Source organism: Pongo pygmaeus, chromosome 3 (genome assembly GCF_028885625.2).
Source record: "Pongo pygmaeus isolate AG05252 chromosome 3, NHGRI_mPonPyg2-v2.0_pri, whole genome shotgun sequence".
Taxonomy (NCBI): domain Eukaryota; kingdom Metazoa; phylum Chordata; class Mammalia; order Primates; family Hominidae; genus Pongo; species Pongo pygmaeus.
This window is the reverse complement of record NC_072376.2, coordinates 38673097-38694286: the sequence shown is the minus strand read 5'-3', so window position 1 is coordinate 38694286 and position 21190 is coordinate 38673097. Positions and strand designations below refer to the sequence as shown.

At 40.8% G+C, this 21190-nt stretch overlaps 2 protein-coding genes across 8 annotated transcripts in view; one reads left to right on the top strand and one right to left on the bottom strand.

Moving 5' to 3' along the window:
• RFC1 (replication factor C subunit 1) overlaps positions 1 to 11558 on the top strand; it is a 77311-nt gene extending 65753 nt beyond the window's left edge. For all 6 annotated transcript variants that reach the window (XM_054486775.2, XM_054486774.2, XM_063664475.1 and 3 more), the window contains 6 exons: positions 253 to 407; positions 533 to 650; positions 3440 to 3585; positions 7161 to 7374; positions 8968 to 9159; positions 10169 to 11558. In XM_054486775.2, the coding sequence (XP_054342750.1) occupies positions 253 to 407; positions 533 to 650; positions 3440 to 3585; positions 7161 to 7374; positions 8968 to 9159; positions 10169 to 10252 (909 nt within the window). In that variant the 3' untranslated portion in view covers positions 10253 to 11558. The remainder of the gene's footprint in view (positions 1 to 252; positions 408 to 532; positions 651 to 3439; positions 3586 to 7160; positions 7375 to 8967; positions 9160 to 10168) is intronic.
• A 1649-nt stretch (positions 11559 to 13207) lies between these two features.
• WDR19 (WD repeat domain 19) overlaps positions 13208 to 21190 on the bottom strand; it is a 111708-nt gene continuing 103725 nt past the window's right edge. For both annotated transcript variants that reach the window (XM_054486770.2, XM_063664474.1), the window contains 3 exons: positions 20791 to 20867; positions 20336 to 20460; positions 13208 to 13524 (listed from right to left, as the gene is read on the bottom strand). In XM_054486770.2, the coding sequence (XP_054342745.1) occupies positions 20349 to 20460; positions 20791 to 20867 (189 nt within the window). In that variant the 3' untranslated portion in view covers positions 13208 to 13524; positions 20336 to 20348. The remainder of the gene's footprint in view (positions 13525 to 20335; positions 20461 to 20790; positions 20868 to 21190) is intronic.

Here is a 21190-nt window from a genome sequence, read left to right as displayed (position 1 = left end):
TTATAAACATCCTGTGCAGATTTTTGTGTGAACATAGTTTTTAATTCATTTGGGTGAATACCAAGAAGCGTGGTTGCTGGATCTTGTGGTAAGAGTATGTTTAATTTTGTAAGAGACTACCAAACAGTACAGTTTTGCATTCCCACGAGCAATGGATGGAATTCCTCTTGTTCCATATCCTCGTTAGCATTTGGTGATGTTACTGTTTTGAATTTTGGCCATTCTAATAGGTGTGTCCCTCTCTTTTTTCAGGGCCCATTTGATGTTGCCCGGAAAGTGTTTGCAGCTGGAGAGGAGACTGCTCACATGTCACTTATGGACAAGTCAGATCTTTTTTTTCATGATTATTCAATAGCACCCCTCTTTGTCCAGGAAAATTACATACATGTGAAGCCTGTAGCAGCAGGGTGAGTGTCCAGAGCTGGTGAGAGGTTTGCTTAGTATCCTCCCAGCACTGCGAAGGCTAAATACCCGTGAAGAAGGGACCTGGGGTGTGGAGAGTGGGATAATCCAGACTGGTTCTTTCCTGCAGGGGTGACATGAAAAAGCACTTGATGCTTTTAAGCAGAGCAGCGGACAGCATATGCGATGGTGACTTAGTGGACAGCCAGATCCGGAGTAAGCAAAACTGGAGTCTTCTGCCTACGCAGGTGAGCAGAGGGCTCTCCCTAACATGCAGGCTCTGCTTTTACTAAGCCAACTAAATAGCTTTTAGCTGCTGTACTTATTTTATTTTATTTTGTTTACTTTATTTTTGAGATCGAGTCTCGCTCTGTTGCCCAGGCTGGAGTGCAGTGGTATGATCTCGGCTCACTGTAGCCTCTGCCTCCCGGGTTCAAGAGATTCTCCTGCCTTAGCCTCCTGAGTAGCTGGGACTACAGGTGCCTGCCACCATACCCAGCTAATCCTGTAGTTATTTTAAATACCAGATAAATGTTATGGCTCTTGTGGCAAAAATACAGTCTGTTACAGATTATAATACTCTGTGGTAACTATTGTCTGTTTCCTAATCTGGCCTTATTTTTCTTTTTTCTTCCTTTTTTTTTTTTTTTTTTTTTGAGACAGTCTTGCTGTGTCACCCAGGCTGGAGGCTGGAGTGCAGTGGCGCGATCTTGGCTCACTGCAAGCTCCGCCTCCTGGGTTCATGCCATTCTCCTGCCTCAGATTCTTGAGTAGCTGGGACTACAGGCACCTGTCACCACGCCCAGCTAATTTTTTGTATTTTTGGTAGTGACAGGGTTTCACTGTGTTTGTCGAGACCAGCTCAGTCGGGGAGACCCTAACCCAGTGGCACTAGAGGGATTAAAGACACACACACGGAAATACAGAGGTGTGAAGTGGGAAATCAGGGGTCTCACAGCCTTCAGAGCTGAGAGCCTCAAACAGAGATTTACCCATGTATTTATTAACAGCAAGCCAGTCATTAGCATTGTTTCTATAGATATTAAATTAACTAAAGTTCCCTTATGGGAAATGAAGGGATGGGCCGAATTAAAGGAATAGGTTGGGCTAGTTAACTGCAGCAGGAGCATGTCCTTAAGGCACAGATCGCTCATGCTATTGTTTGTGGTTTAAGGACGCCTTTAAGCGGTTTTCCCGCCCTGGGCGGGCCAGGTGTTCCTTGCCCTGATTCCCGTAAACCCACAACCTTCCAGCGTGGGCGTTATGGCCATCGTGAACATGTCACAGTGCTGCAGAGATTTTGTTTATGGCCAGTTTTGGGGCCAGTTTATGGCCAGATTTTGGGGGGCCTGTTCCCAACAGTGTTAGCCAGGATGGTCTCAATCTCCTGACCTCGTGATCCGCCCGCCTTGGCCTTCCAAAGTGCTGGGATTACAGGCATGAGCCACTGCGCCTGGCCCAATCTGGCCTTATTTTTCTATATTTCAAAAATTTTTTAATGTAAATGGACACATAGAAATAGGAATGTTAGATTTTGGTTGTAAGATGTGAATCAAAAGTTTCATTTGCTGTGTTTTACCTTAAGAATCCTTGTTTTTTTATTTTTGGTCATTCTTGGCTCTCTCAGGTTGTCACTGAGTAGCGACTCCTAGAAGCAGTGCAGCTAGGGCAGGCCAGCAGCCGTGTCTCTGATGCATTCATTCGGATTTTCTTCCTTACTAAAAAGGCAGTTTTATATTGGGTGCTGTATTTAGGTTGAGATCTTTACCTCAAAACAGAATTTGATAGACATTTGTAACTAAGAGAGTTATTTGTTCTGACTTTTGTATAGTTATACTGGATTATTGGCCTGAGTAATAAGATAAGTAAGACACTTCCAGAAGGCCTAATGCTTCTCTTGATTCTACCCACACATTGCTTGAAAACAAGAAGCAAAATCTCATTCTGGAGATACAGAATTTTTTTTTTTTTGAGACAAGGTCTCACTCTGTCAGGCAGGCTGGAATGCAATGGTGTGATCATGGCTCACTGCAGCCTTGAACTCCTGGGCTCAAGTGGTCCTCCCGCCTCAGCCCTGCAAGTAGCTGGGACCATAGCTGTGCGCCATCATGCCAGCTAATTTTTGTATTCTTTGTAGAGACGGGGTTTCACCATGTTGGCCAGGCTGGTCTTGAACTCCTGAGTGCAAGCTGTCTGCCCATCTCCCAAAGTGCTGGGGTTACTGGCATGAGCCACTGCACCTGACCCAGAATCTTTTCTTTTACATTTTATGTGTTTTGTTTTGTTTACTTAAGAATTGTAGCTTAAAGGCATAATGTTATATATAACACAGGAAAAGCTTAATGTACAAAAATACTTCCTAAAGTGTTCTGATAACAAAAAGTTGGAGGAAATCTCCATGTCTAGCAGTAGGAGAATAATGATGAATCCTCTTGAAGAAGTATTTATAGCCTTTAAAACTATTTGCAAAGATTTTCTAATATGAAAAAGTGCTTGTGAGGGAATTACTAGAATAAAGCAGTATACAAAATTTATGTAGACTGTAATTCCAGCCTTTAAGAAAGTGAAAACCCTAGACATAGAAGACATCTAAGGATACATTTTTAAAAACTTTTCTCAAGTGCCAGTTTAATTGACTCTAATCATTAGTCTTTCTATGCTTTAATCTACCTATGTTGTCAATCATTTATGTTAAAGACCATCATATCCCTCTTAAGTAATTATTTGCTGTGACGTTGGCATCGGTGAGGTTAACTGGTATGTTGAGATTAGTTGCTTGAGGAGGCTGAGTTGGCGAGATGATCTCCCTGAGGGCCATAACGTGTTGGATCAAGGTGTGTACCACAATCTGTTGTTTTCTCTGGGAGAAGTTTCCTGTACCAACAGATCAGAGTTAGAGAAAGGGTCTGACTGCCCTGTAGGTAGGTATTTGGGAGAGTGTTGCTTTATCTTCCATAGACTGTTTGGAAGCCAATGACTGTTAAGGAAGTAACTTTGTATGGAACATAAATTCTGGACTGCAATTGGTTTTTTTCAGGCCATTTATGCCAGTGTTCTTCCTGGAGAGTTGATGAGGGGGTACATGACCCAGTTTCCCACCTTCCCAAGCTGGCTGGGGAAGCACTCGTCTACAGGCAAACACGATCGTATTGTTCAGGACCTGGCCTTGCATATGAGTCTCAGGTAGGTGGGATTACTCTGTTTCGGGTATTTTATTGATTTGGTGTATTTGGCCTTTATCCAGTAACGATCATGTGAGTCAAAAGATCTGTGTTTTAGTTTTTATTTTATTGGTAACTAGATGAATGATCCTGGATAAGTTCCTTATATTTTATGGGCCTGAGTTTTATCATCTGTAATCAGTATAACACTTGTTTTGCCACTTAAAAGGATACTTTGGACAATAAAATGGTAGATGTCATAATTTAAAATTTTAAAGACTGCGTAAGTCTGAGGTGGCACGGTTATTGTTATTATGCCTATTAGTGGGAATAGCTTCCCAGCTTCAGAATAATTAATAGGAAAATAATTGAACTGTTTAAAGAAATGAACTATGTTTTACCAATTTACTATAGTAGTAAACTGACCTAGTCATTTGGGATAGGAAATAACAGTTTAGCATGTAACAGGAGGAGGCTGCTCAGATAATTGAAAATGAATGTGCTTGGAAAAGTTTAAGGAAGTTCAAAAATACTTGCATTTGGTACAATTTTGTTGAACTTTAGAAACTTGGAAAATGTGCGTACATATTAAGTACACTTTATGGATTCTTCTTTTTATTCTTTTTTAAGACAAGGTCACACTCTGTCACCCAGGCTGGAATGCAGGGATGCGATCTCTGCTCACTGCATCCTCTGCCTCCGGGTTTAAGTGATTCTCCCACCTCAGCCTCCTGAGTAGCTGGGATTACAGGTGCACGCCACCATGTCCGGCTAATTTTTGTATTTTTTGGTAGATACGGGGTTTCGTTGTGTTGCCCAAGCTGGTCTCGAACTCCTGACCTCAAGTAATCTGCCTGCCTTGGCCTCCCAAAGTGTTGAGATTATAGGTGTGAGTCACCATACCTGGCCTATGGATTCATTTTTCTTTTCTTCTTTTCTTTTTTCTGTTTTTTTTTTTTTTGAGTCAGCGTGTCACTCTGTTGCCCGGGCTGGAGTGCAGTGGTGTGATCTTGGCTCACTGCAAGCTCCACCTCTGAGGTTCAAGCAATTCTTCTGCCTCAGCCTCTTGAGTAGTTGGGACTAAGGTGCATGCCATCACGCCTGGCTAATTTTTGTATTTTTTAGTAGAGACAGGGTTTCACCATATTGGTCAGGTTGGTCTCGAACTCCTGACCTCAGGTGATCCACCCTCCTTGGCCTCCGAAAGTGCTGGAATGACAGGCGTGAGCCACACGCCCGGCCCCTGGATTCATTTTTAACCATGAACTACTTGAGTGATCTTAATTTGCCATCTGGTCCCTGGAAGGAATATTAATATTTGACCCCCCATTCCACTTTTAAGTTTTGGTTAGAGCTGACCTGAGCTAGTTCCTTTTTTCTGTTCCTGTAAAATTCTACTTTATTATCTTGTTCTCTTTCTAACCTATGGCATGAGTCTTTTGTGCTACCCATGTATTAGTTTTCTGTTGCTGTTGTAAGAAATTATAACACACATAAAGGCTTAAAACAACACAAATTTATCAAGATCTTAGAAGGCATCAACCCTCAGTCCCGATCTTGAGCTGGGAAGATTTTCCTGGATTATCTGTGCAGTAATCACAAGGGTCTTCATAAAGGGAGTCAGTAGTGTCAGAGTCGGAAAGGTCTGAGGATGCTATGCCAGGCCTCGAGAAGAGAGACAGGGACCATCAGCCAAGACGTGCAGGTGGCCTCCGGAACTGGAAAGTCTGCTTTCCCCATGGCTCTTCTCATTGGCCAGGCTGCGGCTGCCTCTTGCTGTTTTCCTGCTCCTTACCTGGAGTTTTTAAAGGTCATGGGTCACTCTGCCCTAGGGCAGCCCTCTCAGATGCTCCCGCTAGACTCCATGTAGATTTTGAGCCCTGGACTTCCGGGTTGTTTTATGGCTATTCTTCACTGTCCCCTTCCCTCATTGGACCAAACATTTTTGGGGGTAGGAACTGAGGCTTCCTCATCTAGTAGTTGGGTCATATATAGGCCATTATTATCAGCAAGGACATTTATAGTGAATTCATAATTTTTAAAGTAAATTAAGACCTCTCTACTTTTTAACCCTGAGCAAGTCACTGAACTTTTTGTAGGTCCGTTTCTCTTCTTTAAAAAATGGGAGAGTGATCTTACTGGTTTGTAACCTTTTTGGGGGTCATAGATGCTTTTGAGAATCTGAATGCTTTGATTTTTATTCCCCTGACAATGCACAGATCTACAAAGAAAACACTTTTAGGGGAATTACAGATTTCCTGAGGTTAAGAACCCTTGGTTTAGGTACACTAAATGGCATCTTTGACTTTCCTGTGAGTCTATTAGAAGATGATGATACTGTAAAACATTGTAGGAGAACAGTTTTGGAAATGGTTTCATGATTTCTGGGGGTACTGTGGCTTAGGGACTCACACTACTTCCTTTAAGTACTAGCGTGCTTAATTATGGAAGACAATCTAGAGGAAATGGATGAAATTAAAATAGGAGAGTTTTAAAAACACTGTCTAGGTAATAGTTGTGAGGGTGAGTCTAGATTTCTGATCAGGAGAAAAGCTGTGGCTTCTTATGGTTCACACATTCAATTCCTTGAAGGCAGGAGCAGGACCCATAGACAATTTGTAAAGAATCATTTCTTTTTGCTTCTGATGCTGGTTCTGATAACAACAGCTTTTGAAGTTTTACGTATACAGGCTGGGTGTGGTGGCTCACGTCTGTAATCCCAGCACTTTGGGAGGCCAAGGTGGGTGGATCACCTGTCAGGAGTTTGAGACCAGCCTGGGCAACAAGAGCGAGGCTTTGTCTTTAAATAAATAAATAAATAAATAAATAAATAATGTACATATAATTGCCTGGTTTGAAGATAGAGGCAGCTGGGTTGGAAAGATTTAGGATGGTGGCATTTGAAATATTGTTTTGTTCCGTTGCTTTCTGTCTTTAAGAAGTGACAACATTTAAGAGAGAAAGAAAGAGTCATTTTATGATAACATTCAAGTTCTCAGCAGACCAGAGACTGTTTCCCTAAACCTTCCTCTGGCCGCTGTGGGTCGCTTTTTGATTTTGTGGGAACACTCTCTGTAATTTTCTTAGATTTGGGGAAAAGCCAGCTCTAGAACTGACGATTTCAGAGTAACAGTATTAGGAAATGTGAGGGAAGCATTCATACATGATTTTGTGTGTTATAATCAGGGACCAAAAGGTGTTATACACATTTACACACTTGAGACAGGGAATTTCATTGCCTTATACTGATGCTTTTAATATTTTGGAACTTGGAACGAGTCATATTTATGAACACAAAGAAACATTCTGTTGCCTGGGCCTTAAGAGTAGGGTGGAAGTGGAATCCACATTTGTTTTTCAGTCACTGATGTAGGTAAGTAGAAAATTGCCTTTGGGCACATTGATGTGTACCCATTACCCTCATGCTGTGGTGCTGGGCTTTCCAAACTACACCAGCTGGCTGTCAAATAGTAGGCATTCCATTCAGGATTATTGAAATTGGATTGAACTCTGCCTAATTAACTCAGTGCTGATATGCACAGTATGACTTGAGTTGATACTTTGCTGTTGACTATGTTTCTTTTGTTGTGGTTTCAGAACTTACTCCAGCAAAAGGACTGTAAACATGGATTATCTGTCGCATCTAAGGGATGCACTTGTACAGCCCTTGACCTCACAAGGAGTAGACGGAGTACAGGATGTTGTTGCACTTATGGACACATATTATTTGATGAAAGAAGACTTTGAGAATATCATGGAAATCAGCAGCTGGGGTGGCACACCTAGTCCCTTTTCAAAGCTGGATCCCAAGGTAAATCATGTCACTCACTGGTTCTCCGTCACTTTCTAATACCAGGTTTGTACTGACAATACTTCAGGGGTGTTTTAGATGCTTTAAGATTTACTTCTTTTTCCCCTCAAATGCTTGTTGCTTCTTATGGCCTATATTTTCCAAAGATAACTATTTGAATGCAGTATTAAGAGTAGACTTCTGGGCTTGACTTTACAATTTGTATTTTTATCTTTGCTTTATGCTCAGTGGAAAAGCAAGAAGTGAAATTTGAGGAGCAAATATAAATATATTCGTTATAAAGGATGAGAGGATGAGTCTAGGGAATTAAAAGTTGAGCTGTGAGCTCTGGTGGTAATGGGTTGTAAAAATAAAATGTGTTTATTGGCTGAGGATTTGTATAAATTTTCTTTTTCTTAGTCTACCTAATCTGTGGATTCAGTATTTATTCCAGTTGGATAATCTTCTCTGTAATAACGTATCCCCGCTTTTCTTATAATGAGCACAAAAAAACTAAAGTGATACATCATGAATATGTAACATCCAATACCCAACTCTTGCACCTATGTAATGAATGCGTTTTAGAAGACATATTCTCTGTAGTTTGCCCTCTCCAGAATTTTGACCCGACTTCATGGTTATCAGTAAATTCTCACAGCAGACATCCATGGTTAGAATTCATGGACTAATTCAGGAATTATGTTTAGAAGCTTGAAGGTAAAAGTTACTTAGTATTTTGACGTAACTACTATTATTATGGAAAAGGTATCTCGTGTTTTGTGGAAATTAAAGGCCAACTTATATCTTGTGATGAGCTCCCCCCACTTTTTTTTTTTTTTTTTGAGACAGTCTAGCTCTGTTGCCTAGGCTGAAGGGCAGTGGTGCGATCTCGACTCACTGCAACCTCTGCCTCCCGGGTTCAAGCCATTCTCATGCCTCAGCCTCCCAAGTAGCTGGGATTACAGGTGCGCTCCATCACGCCTGGCTAAGTTTTGTATTTTTAGTAGAGACGGGGTTTTCCCATGTTGGCCAGGCTGGTCTCAAACTCCTGGCCTCATGTGAGCTGCCTGCTTTGGCCTCCCAAAGTGCTGGGATTACAGGCGTGAGCCACCACACCCAGCCGAGCCCCTTTTTGATTTACTGATTCACTGACTAACTTTGCTTACTACTTTGTAGAAATGTGGAGAATGCTGAATAGGTAAACATGATGACTGGAAGTGATCTTTTGTTTGTTTGTTTGCCTAAAGTTCCCAAATATATATATATGTATTTTTTTTTTTTAAGACAGAATCTCACTCTGTTACCCAGCCTGGAGTGCAGTGGCACGATCTCAGCTCACTGCAACCTCCACTTCCTGGGTTCAAGATTCTCATGGAGAGGCATGAGCCACTGTGCCCCGCCTTCAATCTTTTTTGTCATGGGCTCTATTAAGAATGTTATGAAAAATATGGAACTTATCCATAGAAAAATGCACATATTTAGATTTACATGTATATACATAAATACTTTGCAAACAGTTGCAAGGGGCTCCCAGGGTCTCTTTAGGCTTACAGAGTTTAAAAGAATTGTTTGGGACTTAGATTTTTAAAACCTCCATCTACTCCTTTCATATAGGTGAAAGCAGCCTTCACAAGAGCTTACAATAAGGAAGCCCACCTTACTCCATATTCACTTCAGGCTATAAAGGCATCTAGACACAGCACAAGCCCATCCCTGGATTCGGAATACAACGAAGAATTAAATGAAGATGACTCTCAGTCTGATGAGAAAGACCAAGATGCTATAGAAACTGATGCCATGATCCAGGTAGTATTTTAAGCCACAGACAGGAGAACCTCAAAATGGATGATCTTTCCTTGCCTGGTGAATAGTAGGGCCTTTTCAGCACATAGCAGAATACATAGAAAATACTTCTTAAGTTTTTTTGTTCATCATGGTTGAGGATGGAGAAGATAGAGATTTCATTTTTATAAACAGTTTCTTATGGTAGTGGAAGAGCCAAACAGCAAGAAAACAGGCCATGCTATTGATGGCCATACGTTCTGTTAGAAAAAGTACCATTTTTATTTATCTAGCCATTGGTGTATGCTTTCAAGAAAAATGTTTGTAACAAAACAGTTTCTTCTGTTGCTTATGTTTTGCTATAGCCACTAAACTGCTTTGTAGAAGTTTCTCAGAGCAAAACATTCTTGTCTTTTGATGGGAAAGATGAAAACCAATTGTGGTATCAGCCCGCTGTGTACAGCTGGCTGAGCCAAGGAACCTCGTCCGATCCTCCTCTGTCCTTTGCTGGGTGTGGGTGCTTCTTGCCCTTCATTTCTGTTTTCTGTATGCAGGAGTAGGAATAGTGGCCTTCTTCACTGTGGCTCTCAGGTCGACCCTAAGAGGTGGTCTCCCTCTCTCCCTCTCTTCTGCTTTCACAAAGTGACTGTTTACACCTCTAATCTGAAACTGAAAGAAGAGGAAATTCTTCATCTAAACATTACCCTATTTGTCAATTATCTCTTGCTTATTTTGTCTTTCCTAAGTATACCTCTGTTCTAAATCCAAGAAACTGCCTTACATGAGGAACGGATCCTAGTTCTAAATTCTAAACACCCTGTCAGTTTTTACTGCCAGCTTTTAAAGGCTGTAGGTGGCGCAGTTGTTGCTATAAGCGCTTCATGGATCGCAGTAGTTCAAGATCTTGATGTTTGCAGCCTCTCTTCTTTTTTAATTAAGTTGCAGGTAAAGATTAGATTTGTTGTAGAGATGAACTTATTTCATTTACTCATAAACACAGCTATTAACTATTTTGTTATCTTCCCCCTAACAGAAAAAGACAAAATCTTCAAAGCCTTCAAAACCAGAAAAAGATAAGGAGCCCAGAAAAGGAAAAGGAAAAAGTTCGAAGAAATGAAACCATTTTTCACTAGCGACAGCCACTTTTTACTCTCCCTCCTGACCAGTCCAGCTGGTCTAGAGAAAGCCTTGTTTTTTCCCAGAGCAACCATGTTTTAGCATAATGGGATGACCTGGTGTCCCATTATAAATAAAGGGTGGTATGGCTAGAAGGGTATGAGCAGTAGGCTTATGTACACCTCTTATAGAGGTTGATAGGACTGCTTGGGTCCTCCACTGTCCTCTGTCAATCTAGTTAGACGTGCTTCTGAATGACTGTAGAATTGGAACTAGAAACTACACCTGGGCTTTGGAGTCAGATTTTAGTTAACAATAATGAGCCTGGGAGCAGTAGTACTAAGGCGTCTTTTGTAGGCTTAAGAATTTATCCTAATGGCCTTTATAGGACCAATGCTGATTTTTTTTTTTAAGGTAGTTCCTATTATGTGGTGAAATTTTGTAAATAAATGATTATACAAAACACTCACCACCTAGAACTGGGTATTCTTTGTACATTGTCAGATATCTTTCAAAGTATAAATTAGGAATAAAAATGTTCCATATGATACATGTACAAATTCTTTTTAAGATTGTCATCTTGTACAGCAAAATATTATGTTGGTATATTACTTCCTTATTAATTTGCAAATGATTGGATTAAAAAAGCTCACTGTATTCCTTACTAACCTATTGTGTGAAACATAACATTGGCAGTTGAGGAGTCAGAATTCGGATTCCCAGCCTCACTCCCTCTGTGTGTGCTGACCACGTCTCTGCTGTGAATAGGATTTCATGGAGCGGTCTGTTTTGGGGCTTTGCAGCGTGGGGGGCTGCAGAAGATTCTCAGACATTCTTATCCTTCTGGAGTCTCAACCCATCAGGTTCAAACCAGTAGGAACCAGGCTGGGTCAGGCTCTTAAGTTCACTACAGTGGGGGACAAAATGAACACTGGCTTTTGTTCACTTTGCCCCTGAGAGATCTAGTCCTGTCCTGTGATGGCTTCCACAAACCCTGTTGGAAGTTTGGGTTATTCCTATAACCGTATGTGTTGAGTGGCCGTGAGGCTATGGACCTAGCCTGGAATTTAGATGTCTAGCTATTTTTAATCTTGTTGGTAAATGCTCAGAGGTCTGTGCTACCTCTGTGAGGTATATACTAAAATGAATGTAAAATAAGGATCGTATTCCCTGCTTTAAGGAACTGGTAGTCTTGTTTGGGTGATGAGACAAAGTTCTTGAGACATTTAAACTGTATTTACCAGTGTGAAAAATGTCTTTTATGGAGATTAATTCATTATGGAAATAAAACATTGCCTAAGCCCTTGCTTGCTGAGTCACGACCCTGTCTTTGTTAAAGTCTGTCTTGAAACTCTTATGCTTCAGGAAAGGTTTTCTCACCAGTAGGGTGAGGCTGGCTTTCCTATTCATGTTCTTCCATTTCTATGCCTTTTGGATATGCAAGTCACGTCTCCCTAGGTCTTCTGCAGCCCCCAGGAGAGGGACTTGAATGTCCATGCAGCCAGGATGCGGCATAGTGTCCGTCCTTCACTTGTTCATTATGATTTTGTTTGTAATTTTAAATGTTTTAAACCCAAGATTGGGATCATATGTGTGTAAAATAAATAGCATTTCTTTTAGAATTAGAAGTTGTAAATACGCCCTTTATGAGGATGGCGTAGGTCTGTTTGATTCCTCTTTGAAGCCCTCGTGACCATGAGGTGAGTGAGTGAGATTCACGGTAGGAGGCAGTTGGTGGTTCTGCAGCAGTTTGGATGTGAATCTGAATGGTCTGTATTGGGGTTGAGTCTTCATTGGAGCCACCAATGACATGGCCTTTTGGAGCCACTTGATGCCACATGCCATCTTTGCAGCATAAAACTGTATACTTGCTCTTTTCGAGATCCATTGAGTCATGGTCATTTTGTTACTGACACACCATTCAGCTTTATCCTTCATCTTGTTAAATGTTGGCAGTTCTGTAGCACCATGATTTGAGCTCTTAAAGTTACTGATGGGGTAGATTATTTGTACTAGGATGAGTAGCTTCCTAAACAAGCTCCAGTGTAAGTATGCTCATGGTGAAAGTCTAAGGCCTGTAACTCCTAAAATAGAATTATTTGCCCACTCTCACAGTCCCAGGTGCCTGTGGTTATTCCTACAGCCTTACAGTGTACCTCCAGGCATATTAGAGGAAGCAGGGGACTGTGGGTAGGTTTTATGATAATAACTTTGTACCACTTAGTAAGGCCAAGGCCTCTGGCCTGTTCTCTGGCCGGCCATTGGGAGGGAAGGACAGGTCCTGAAGCTGGAGGCATCAGGCAGTTGGAATACTTGGATGCTATACAACATTACTGGCACCTTGGGCCCTAGCTTAGGCCCCTGGGTGCCACTGTAATGCTCAGGTTGCTGGGACCATACTGTAAAATAATATCATCAGATTCATTCACAGTTGACTCCCTGACTCATTTCTGTCAGCTGCTCAGACCTTGGTGACTGGCCTTGGATGGCAAGGAAGCATATGCTGATGTGGGAAAAGTATGGACTGACTCCCTTGGAGAGAGAGAGAGAGAGTGTGTGTGTGTGTGTGTGTGTGTGTACGGATGGTGTGTGTTGTATGTGTGATATGGGGAAAGAACCTTCACACAGCCTCAGAGAAGATTCCAAATAATGTATGTTTCCAGGGGAAGTCAAATGACTTAATTTTGTGACGGGAATTCTGTAGTATGCAGTAGAATGACTCGGCAGATATAAGCTGATTGATAGTTTAGTTTCATTCATTCTTTACAAGATTGGTTTTCCTAATTTTTGATGTTTTGCTTCTGGGCTGATTCTGCTTAATAGCTGTGATTTGTATAAACTTCTCATTTCAAGCTTTTTACACTGTTCATATCTGTGTTGTTCAAACTTGACAATGTCCTTCAGAACTACCTTTATCTCTTTTTCTGTCTCCAAATCCAGGAAAACGTCACAAATATCTAGTCAACAATTTTATTTTAAAGTTTTTCAAAATACAAAAGTTATCAAAAAGCTGAATATTTACAATTATGTCATAGGTTACTATTAACAGTGCAGAGGATAGAGTGTGTAAGACTTTGAAGAGGAAATAAACAAAGTACAATAAACAGCAAGGTTACATGTCATCGTTTTGCCACTGTACAGAAGCGGAAAGTGCCGACCTGGAGAGGTCACCGTTGTTTCATTTCTCTGTATCCAGAAAGGACCGTCTCTTAAATCCACCAGGGGAGGAAACAGCCTCCTGTGGAAAATGCTGTCTTCTCAGGAGCATTGTATCTAGAAAGGACAAACAGAACACATGCCTCTAGAAGGGTTTCAAGTAATGGCTGGCATTTAGTAATAAAGCCAAACATACTAAAAAGAATTTTTTTTGCCTGTTTCTAGAATGTGGAACAGGAAACATTCAAGTTAGAAATCTCCAGACTGTAATCCACATCAAGTTTCAGTACTAGCCTTGCCAACTGACTAAAATTGTGTGGGTAAGCTCTTGAGCCTTTGTAATGCTGATAACAGCCATCTCACTGGGAAGAACAAATGCAAAGTGCTTAGCAATTTGTAGAGAAAAAATTTTCCTGAAATTAAAAAGTTATATTTGTCTAAAAGCCAGTGAACAACAGCTTCAACCAGTATTCACTGTATAAAAGGATGCTTACAGTGACTTTCTGTGTGTGTGTGTGTGTGTGTGTGTGTGTGTGTGTGTGTGTCTTTTTTTTTTTTTCTCTAGGAGATGGGGTCTTGTTACATTGCCCAGGCTGGAGTGTAGTGGCTGTTCATAGGCATGATTATAGTCTCCTAGAGCCCTGAACTCCTGGGCTCAAGTGATCCTCACGCCTCAGCCTCCTGAGTAGCTGCGACTATGGCCATAGGTTCTGCGCCTGGCTATAGTGACGTTTCTGAAGGATAGTGCATAATCATAACTCAATGAAGACATATCTGCAAGGAGCTATGATGTACCATGGTCTGGTTACTTGAAGAAGTTTTCTATAAAGCAAAGCATAATCTAATGCCGTGATTGATAGTGTTTGGAGAGATTCTGTGGATGTTTTTTAAAAATACAAGGTTCCACTTGCAGTTTAATCTTCCCATAGATAACAGTTGTTATAAACTTGGGACAAAATCGGAAATTTTTTTTTTTTTTTTTTTTTTTTTTTTTTTAGAAAGCCAGGAATGGTGGCTTACAGCTGTAATCGCAACACTTTGGGAGGCTGAGGTGGGAGGATCACTTGAGTCCAGGAGTTCAAGACCAGCCTGGGCAACATAGTGAGACCCCATGTCTAAAAAAATTCTGGATATGGTGGCACATGCCTGTAGTCCTAGCTACTTGGAAGGCTGAGGCAGGAAGATCATTTGAGCCCAGGAGTTTGAGGCTGCAGTGAACGATGATTGTGGCACCTCACTCCAGCCCAGGCAGCAGAGTGAGACCCTGTCTCAAAAAAATAATAATTTTTTTTTACTTAGAAGAAAGGTCAGTGAACTAGAATATAGATCAAAACTAATTATCCAATATGAACAGAAAAAAAAGATAGAGGAAAGAACTTTTTAGTGACCTTTGGACATCAAGTAGTCAAACACAGATATTACTGGAGTTCCAGAATGAGAAGACAGAAAGGGATAGAAAAAGTGATTGAAGAAATAATGTCTTAAAATGTCCCAATTGAGGGAAAAATATACAGATTCGAGAATTCTAGAAAATCCTAAGTTAAAAAAATTTAAAAACCACACCCAGGCAAGTATAGTCAAAATTCTGGAAACCAAAAATAGAGAATGCCTTGAATGTAGCCAGAAAGTAACCAGTAAATACAGGGGAACAATGAAGTTTGATACTGGAGGACAATCGTGAAAGTGCTTTAAGAAAACCTCAGAATTCCATATCAAGCGAAAATAGCCTCAAAAATAAAGGAAAATAAAGACAGAGAAGAAGTCACCAGCAAACCTGCACATGTAAGAAATGTCAAAGGAAGTACTTCAGGGTGAAAGGAAATAATACCATATGGAAACTTGGATTCAGGCAAGAATAACATGGAAATTATAAATGTGGGTAAATGTAAAGCTACATTGTATTTTTTCTTTATAATTTCCTTTAAAAAGACACAAAGAAAAATTATATCACTGTATTACAGGATTTATAACGTGTACATATGTATATTTGTGTGTATGTGTGTGTATATATATATAATAGGATATTAATCAAGTACCAAATTTTGTAAAAACATAGGTAAAAAGTCAATAGAAGAATCAAAGGGAATACGAAAAAATATTTAGTCAAATAGAAGGCAAGACAAGAGGAACTGAACAAAAAGTGGATAGGACAAATAAAAAACAAGTAACAAAATTGTAGACCTAAATTCAGCCTGATGATAACACTTGAAAAAAAAATCACAACAGAGGAAAATTGCAGACCAGTATCCCCCATGAACACAGACACAATATTCTCAATATAATATTAGCAAAATAATCTAGCAATAGGATAATACATCATGATCAGGTGAGTTTATCTCCAGAGTAAAAGTTGGCTTTAACATTGAAAATCAATATAACTTATCATATAAATGGATTAAAGGGGAAAAGCCATATCATCTCAATTGATAGAGAAAAAGCATTTTGACAAAATTTGTCACCTAGTAAACTAGAAGGAAACTTCCACAATTTGTTAGGAGACCTCTCTGAAAAACCTTACATCACAATAGTGAAATACTAAATGCCTTCCTCCAACACTGAGAACAAGACAAGGATGTTGACTCTACTATTATACAACATTGTAGAGGAGGTCCTAGCCAGTGCATATGAGAAGAAAAATAAAAGTTATAAAGATTGGAAAGATAAGTAAATTTTTTCTCTATTTGTAGATGACTGTTTACGCAGAAAATCTGAAGGATTCTACAGTACAACTACTAGACATAAGTCAATTTAGAAAGGTTACAGGATGCAAGGTCAATATATAAAAATTAATTGCACTTTCCTATGTAAACAATTAGAAAATGAAAAAAACCTAAATTTCATTTAGTATTAAAATCTCCCCAAATTATTTAGAAATAAATTTAACAAAAGACACGAAAGACTTCTTTATTCAAAACTGCAAAATAGGCTGGGCACGGTGGCTCACACCTGTAATCCCAGCACTTCTTCTTTGGGAGGCCGAGGCAGGTGGATCACCTGAGGTCAGGAGTTCAAGACCAGCCTGGCCAACATGGCGAAACCCCATCTCTAATAAAAATACAAAAATTAGCTGGACGTGGTGGTGGGCACCTGTAATCTCAGCTTCTCGGGGGGCTGAGGCAGGAGAATCGCTTGAACCCGGGAGGCATAGGTTGCAGCGAGCTGAGATTGCACCATTGCACTCTGGCCCGGGCGACAAAAACAAACAACCCTGCAAAATAGTGATGAGGAATTGAAAAAGATCTAAATAAATGTAGAGATATATCATATTCATAGATTGGCAGACTGCTGTTAAAGATGTCAGTTCTCAAAATGATCTACAGAATCAATGTAACTGTTGTGATAGGCAGAATTCTAGGATGGTCCCTAAATTTCCCACACCAGTGATACTTATCCTGTGTAATACCTTCCTCTTGAGTGTGGGCAGGGCTTGTGATATGATGTGATAATAACCATATTAGGTTTAATTATATGATAGAGATGAAAGAATTTTGCAGATGTAGTTAAGGTCCCAGTCAATGGACTCTGAATCAAAAGAGAGTTTGTTGTGGGCTTCATCAGGTGAGCCCTTTATAATAGGGTCCAGACTTTACCTGAAGGGAGAGATTGTAAATATGAGAGATGCTCTTACGCTGGACTTGAAGCAGTTTTGTGTTGTGGGGAGGGTCACATGTCAGGAAACTGCCTGTAGGAGCTAAGGGCTTCAGTCCGCTGACCATAAAGATCAGAATCCTCCCCCACGCCAAAGAAAACAAAACCTAACAAATAGACTAGAAAAAGACTTCTGATAAGATTTCAGCTCCAATCAACACGATGATTGATTATAGCCTAGTGAGACCCTGAGAAGACCCAGCTAAGCCATACCTAGACTACTGACCCATAACCATAGAAAATGTGAGATAATAAATGTCTGTTGTTTTAAGATGCTAAATTTGTGATAATTTGTTATACAGCAACAAAATTAATACAAGCCCCAATCATAATTTAAGCAGGTTTCTAAAATAGAATTTGAGAAAATGATTCTAAAATTGTCTACAAAGATAAAAAGAATAACAGCCAAAACAATCTTGGAAAAAAAATAATAAATTGGAGGATCCACAATACCTGACTTTAAGAGATTCTATAAAGCCACAGTAATCAAGATAGTGTAGTATTAAAATAAGGGAAAAACACGTCAATGGCAAAGAAGAGAGGGTCCAGAAATAGGCCCACATTTTATATCCATTTGAGGGGAAGAAAATCCAACCCTTCCTCACACTGGAAACAAAAATTTTCAAGATAAATTGCAGATCTAGAGCTTCTAGAAGAAAACAGAAAAATATGTTCCTGACTTGTTAAGTAGGCTCTCTCTCTCTCTCTATATATATATATACACACACACACACATATATATTTAGGACAAAGAAGGCAATAACCATAAAATTTAAAATTTAATAAATTATAATTCATCAAAATCAAAACCTCATCAAAAGATACCATTCAGAAAAAGAAATGGGAAGCCACAGAGTGTGATATTTGCAAAATATATCTGACAAAGAACTTGTATCTAGAATACATACATACATAAAAAACTTACAACTCAAATAGACAATAATCCAGTGTCAATGAGGAAAATTTGTCTTTTCAGCAAATTCTGCCAGGTCAGCTGGATGTCTACATGCAAAAGAAGGAAGCTGGATTCCTATCTCACACCAGACACAAAAACTAAGTGGATCGAAGACCTAAATGTAAGAGTAATGACTATAAAACTCCTAGAAGGAAACAGGTGTAAATCTTCATGACCTTGGAGTAGGCACTGTTTTTATTTAGAGATGGGATTTTGCTATGTTGCCCAGGCTGGTCTTGAACTCCTGGACTCAAGCAGTCCTGCCTCAGCCTCCTGAGTAACTGGGATAACAGCTGCATGCCACTGTGTCTACTTTACACAATGGTTGATTGGTTGGTTGGTTTTTTGAGACAAAGGGGCTCGCTCAGTCTGTTGCCCAGGCTGGAGTACAGTGGCTTGATCATAGCTCACTTCAGCCTCAGCCTCCCAGGCTCAAGTGATCCTCCTGCCTCAGCCTCCCAAGCAGCGGGGACTACAGGTGTATGCCACCATACCTGGCTAATTATTTTTTTGTAGGGACACGGTCTTACTATGTTGCCCAGGCTGGTCTCAAACTTCTGAGCTCAAGTGATCCTACCACTTTGGCCTCCCAAAGCACTGGGATTATAAGCATGAGCCACTGTGCCTAGCCTGGCAATGGTTTTTGATACAATACCAAAAGCATAAGCAACCAAAGGGGGGGAAAACCAGATAAATTGGACTTCATCAAGATAAAATACCTGTGCATCAAAGATGCTATCAAGGCTGAGCACGGTGGCTCGCGCCTGTAGTCCCAGCACTTTGGGAGGCCAAGGTAGGAGGATTGTTTGAGCCCAGGAGTTCGAGACCAATCTGCGCAATGTGGTGAGACCCTGCCTCTATTAAAAAAAAAGCAAGAAAAGGGAAAAAAATCCACAAGAAAATACTTCAAATCATATACATGATACAGAACTTGTATCTAGAACATATAAAGAACCCTGAGAGCTGAACAATAAAAAGACAAACACCCGGCTGGGTGTGGTGGCTCATGCCTGTAATCCCAGCACTTTGGGAGGCTGAGGCTGGCGAATCGCATGAAGTCAGGAGTTTGAAACCAGCCTGGCCAACATGGTGAAACCCCGTCTCTACTAAAAATACAGAAGTTAGCCGAGCGTGGTGGCACACACCTGTAGTCCTAGCTACTCAGGGGGCCTGAGGCACGAGAATCACTAGAATCTGGGAGGCAGAGGTTGCAGTGAGCCGAGATCATGCCACTGTACTCTAGCTTGGGCAATAGAGCAAGATTCTGTCTCAAAAAAAAAAAAAAAAAAAAAAAGCAGACAGCAGCTGTTGGCAGGGATGTGGAATGGAGAGACGAACGCTTGTGTGCTGATGGTGGGAATGTAAGAGGGTGCAGCTGCTGTGGAAAACATTTTGGAGTGGTCAGGGAAGGGCAAGAAGGCCAGTGGGGCTGCAACATGGTGAGTAATCAGACCTGAGGCAGGAGGAGGAGGCTGGGCCTGTTCCTGGACAGCCTTGGAGACTCTTTGTTTTTGCAGGTGCAATAAAAAGCCAAGAGAACCATGAACCAGATATACTGGAGACAGCCTGAGAGCCCTTGCTCATGGGGGCTGAGGGTGAGAGGTATCTAGATAACATGTAGGTTTTCTGTCCTGTCCAACTGGTTGGCTGGAGCTGCCGCTTCCTGAGGAAGGGAAAACAAAGAGAGGTTGCGGGGGGAAATCTCGACTCCTGTCTAACCAGGCTAAGTGTGAGATGCTGTGTCAGAGATGAATTACTTTCACTTTTCCCTTTGGCAAAAGAATATCCTGAGTTTTGGCAGGGCTTTTGGCTTCTCAATTAAAGACTGCATTTCCCTGCCTTCCTCTGCAGTATGTGTGGCCACGAGTAAGTGCTTCCAGTGGAATGAAGTAGAAGGAATATGTGTAGCTTCCACGTGACAAAAGTGGAACTTGGAAAGAAAAAGAAATGGAGATTATTTCCAAATCTCTGGAAGCCAACATTTTTACAATATATTCTCCTGAATTATATCACAGACCCTAAAAAAATGCTTTTATTAGCTGGCTCTAGTTTTAATGGAGTGATTAAAAAGACCCCTGTGAGATTTGACAAAATCTGGTCTAGTCGGAATGATACTGCTTGGCTAAACAACCTTTGTCATTATGGAGATGATAATACCTGCGTTTTAGCATTAAAAAAAATACATCAAAAGGTGGTTGTCAGATTGTTCAAATCTGGCAAGTTCCATGATGCACTAAAAGGAGTTGATACTGATACACAGTAAAAAGCTGCATGCACGCTGCGGACCCTTGAGCCCAGAAGGTGCGTGGGCGCTCTGCCACTCACCTGCACATGGCACTCACAGTTCCTCCTCCGTTTGCAGGTACTGGGTACAGTCTGAAATCTTTTTCAGCTGAGCAGCGTTTAATCTTTCTGAACACATAGGACATGTGCTTTCAGTGTTTAGCATGCTGTTTAGGGGAGGGAAAGGCAGAGTAAATTAAATATATAACATTCCTTTAGCTTTGGGTTACTCTAATGAGAAAGACAACTACTTTCTGTCTACACCTCTTAACACATGTCCACCATGCAATTTGAGAATCAGAACTATTCAGTCTCATGCAAGATCCTCTTTAAAGATAATATTCTCAAAGGTCATAGGAGGTTCTTCCAAGAAGACAATTTGAGTCTTTAGAGATCCTTAGGAACACAAACAGAAGAATGCTTCAGAACAAAAGAGTAGAATGAAAGGCCTGTGTCAGGAGAAATCAGTGAGACTGAGTGACATGATGCACACTTACATCTTCAATTCTGAGTATAGAGCAGGGAAGTCACAATGTGGACACACTGTCCAGTCATCCTTCAACATGTGTCGACCCTGGAAACGGGATGTTTAAGAGTTAAATTCATCTTTATTTTAAAAACCCCCACTGTTAGTCAATTTTTTTTTTTTTTTTTGAGATGGAATCTTGCTCAGTTGCCCAGGCTGGAGTGCAGTGGTGCATTCTTGGCTGTCTGCAACCTCCACCTCCTGGGTTCAAGCGATTCTTCTGCCTCAGACTCCTGAGCACCTGGGACTACAGGCATGTGCCACCATGCTTGGCTAATTTTTGTGTTTTAAGTAGAGATGGGATTTCACCATGTTGGCCAGGCTGGTCTCGAACTCCTGACCTCAAGTGATCCGCCTGCCTCAGCCTCCCA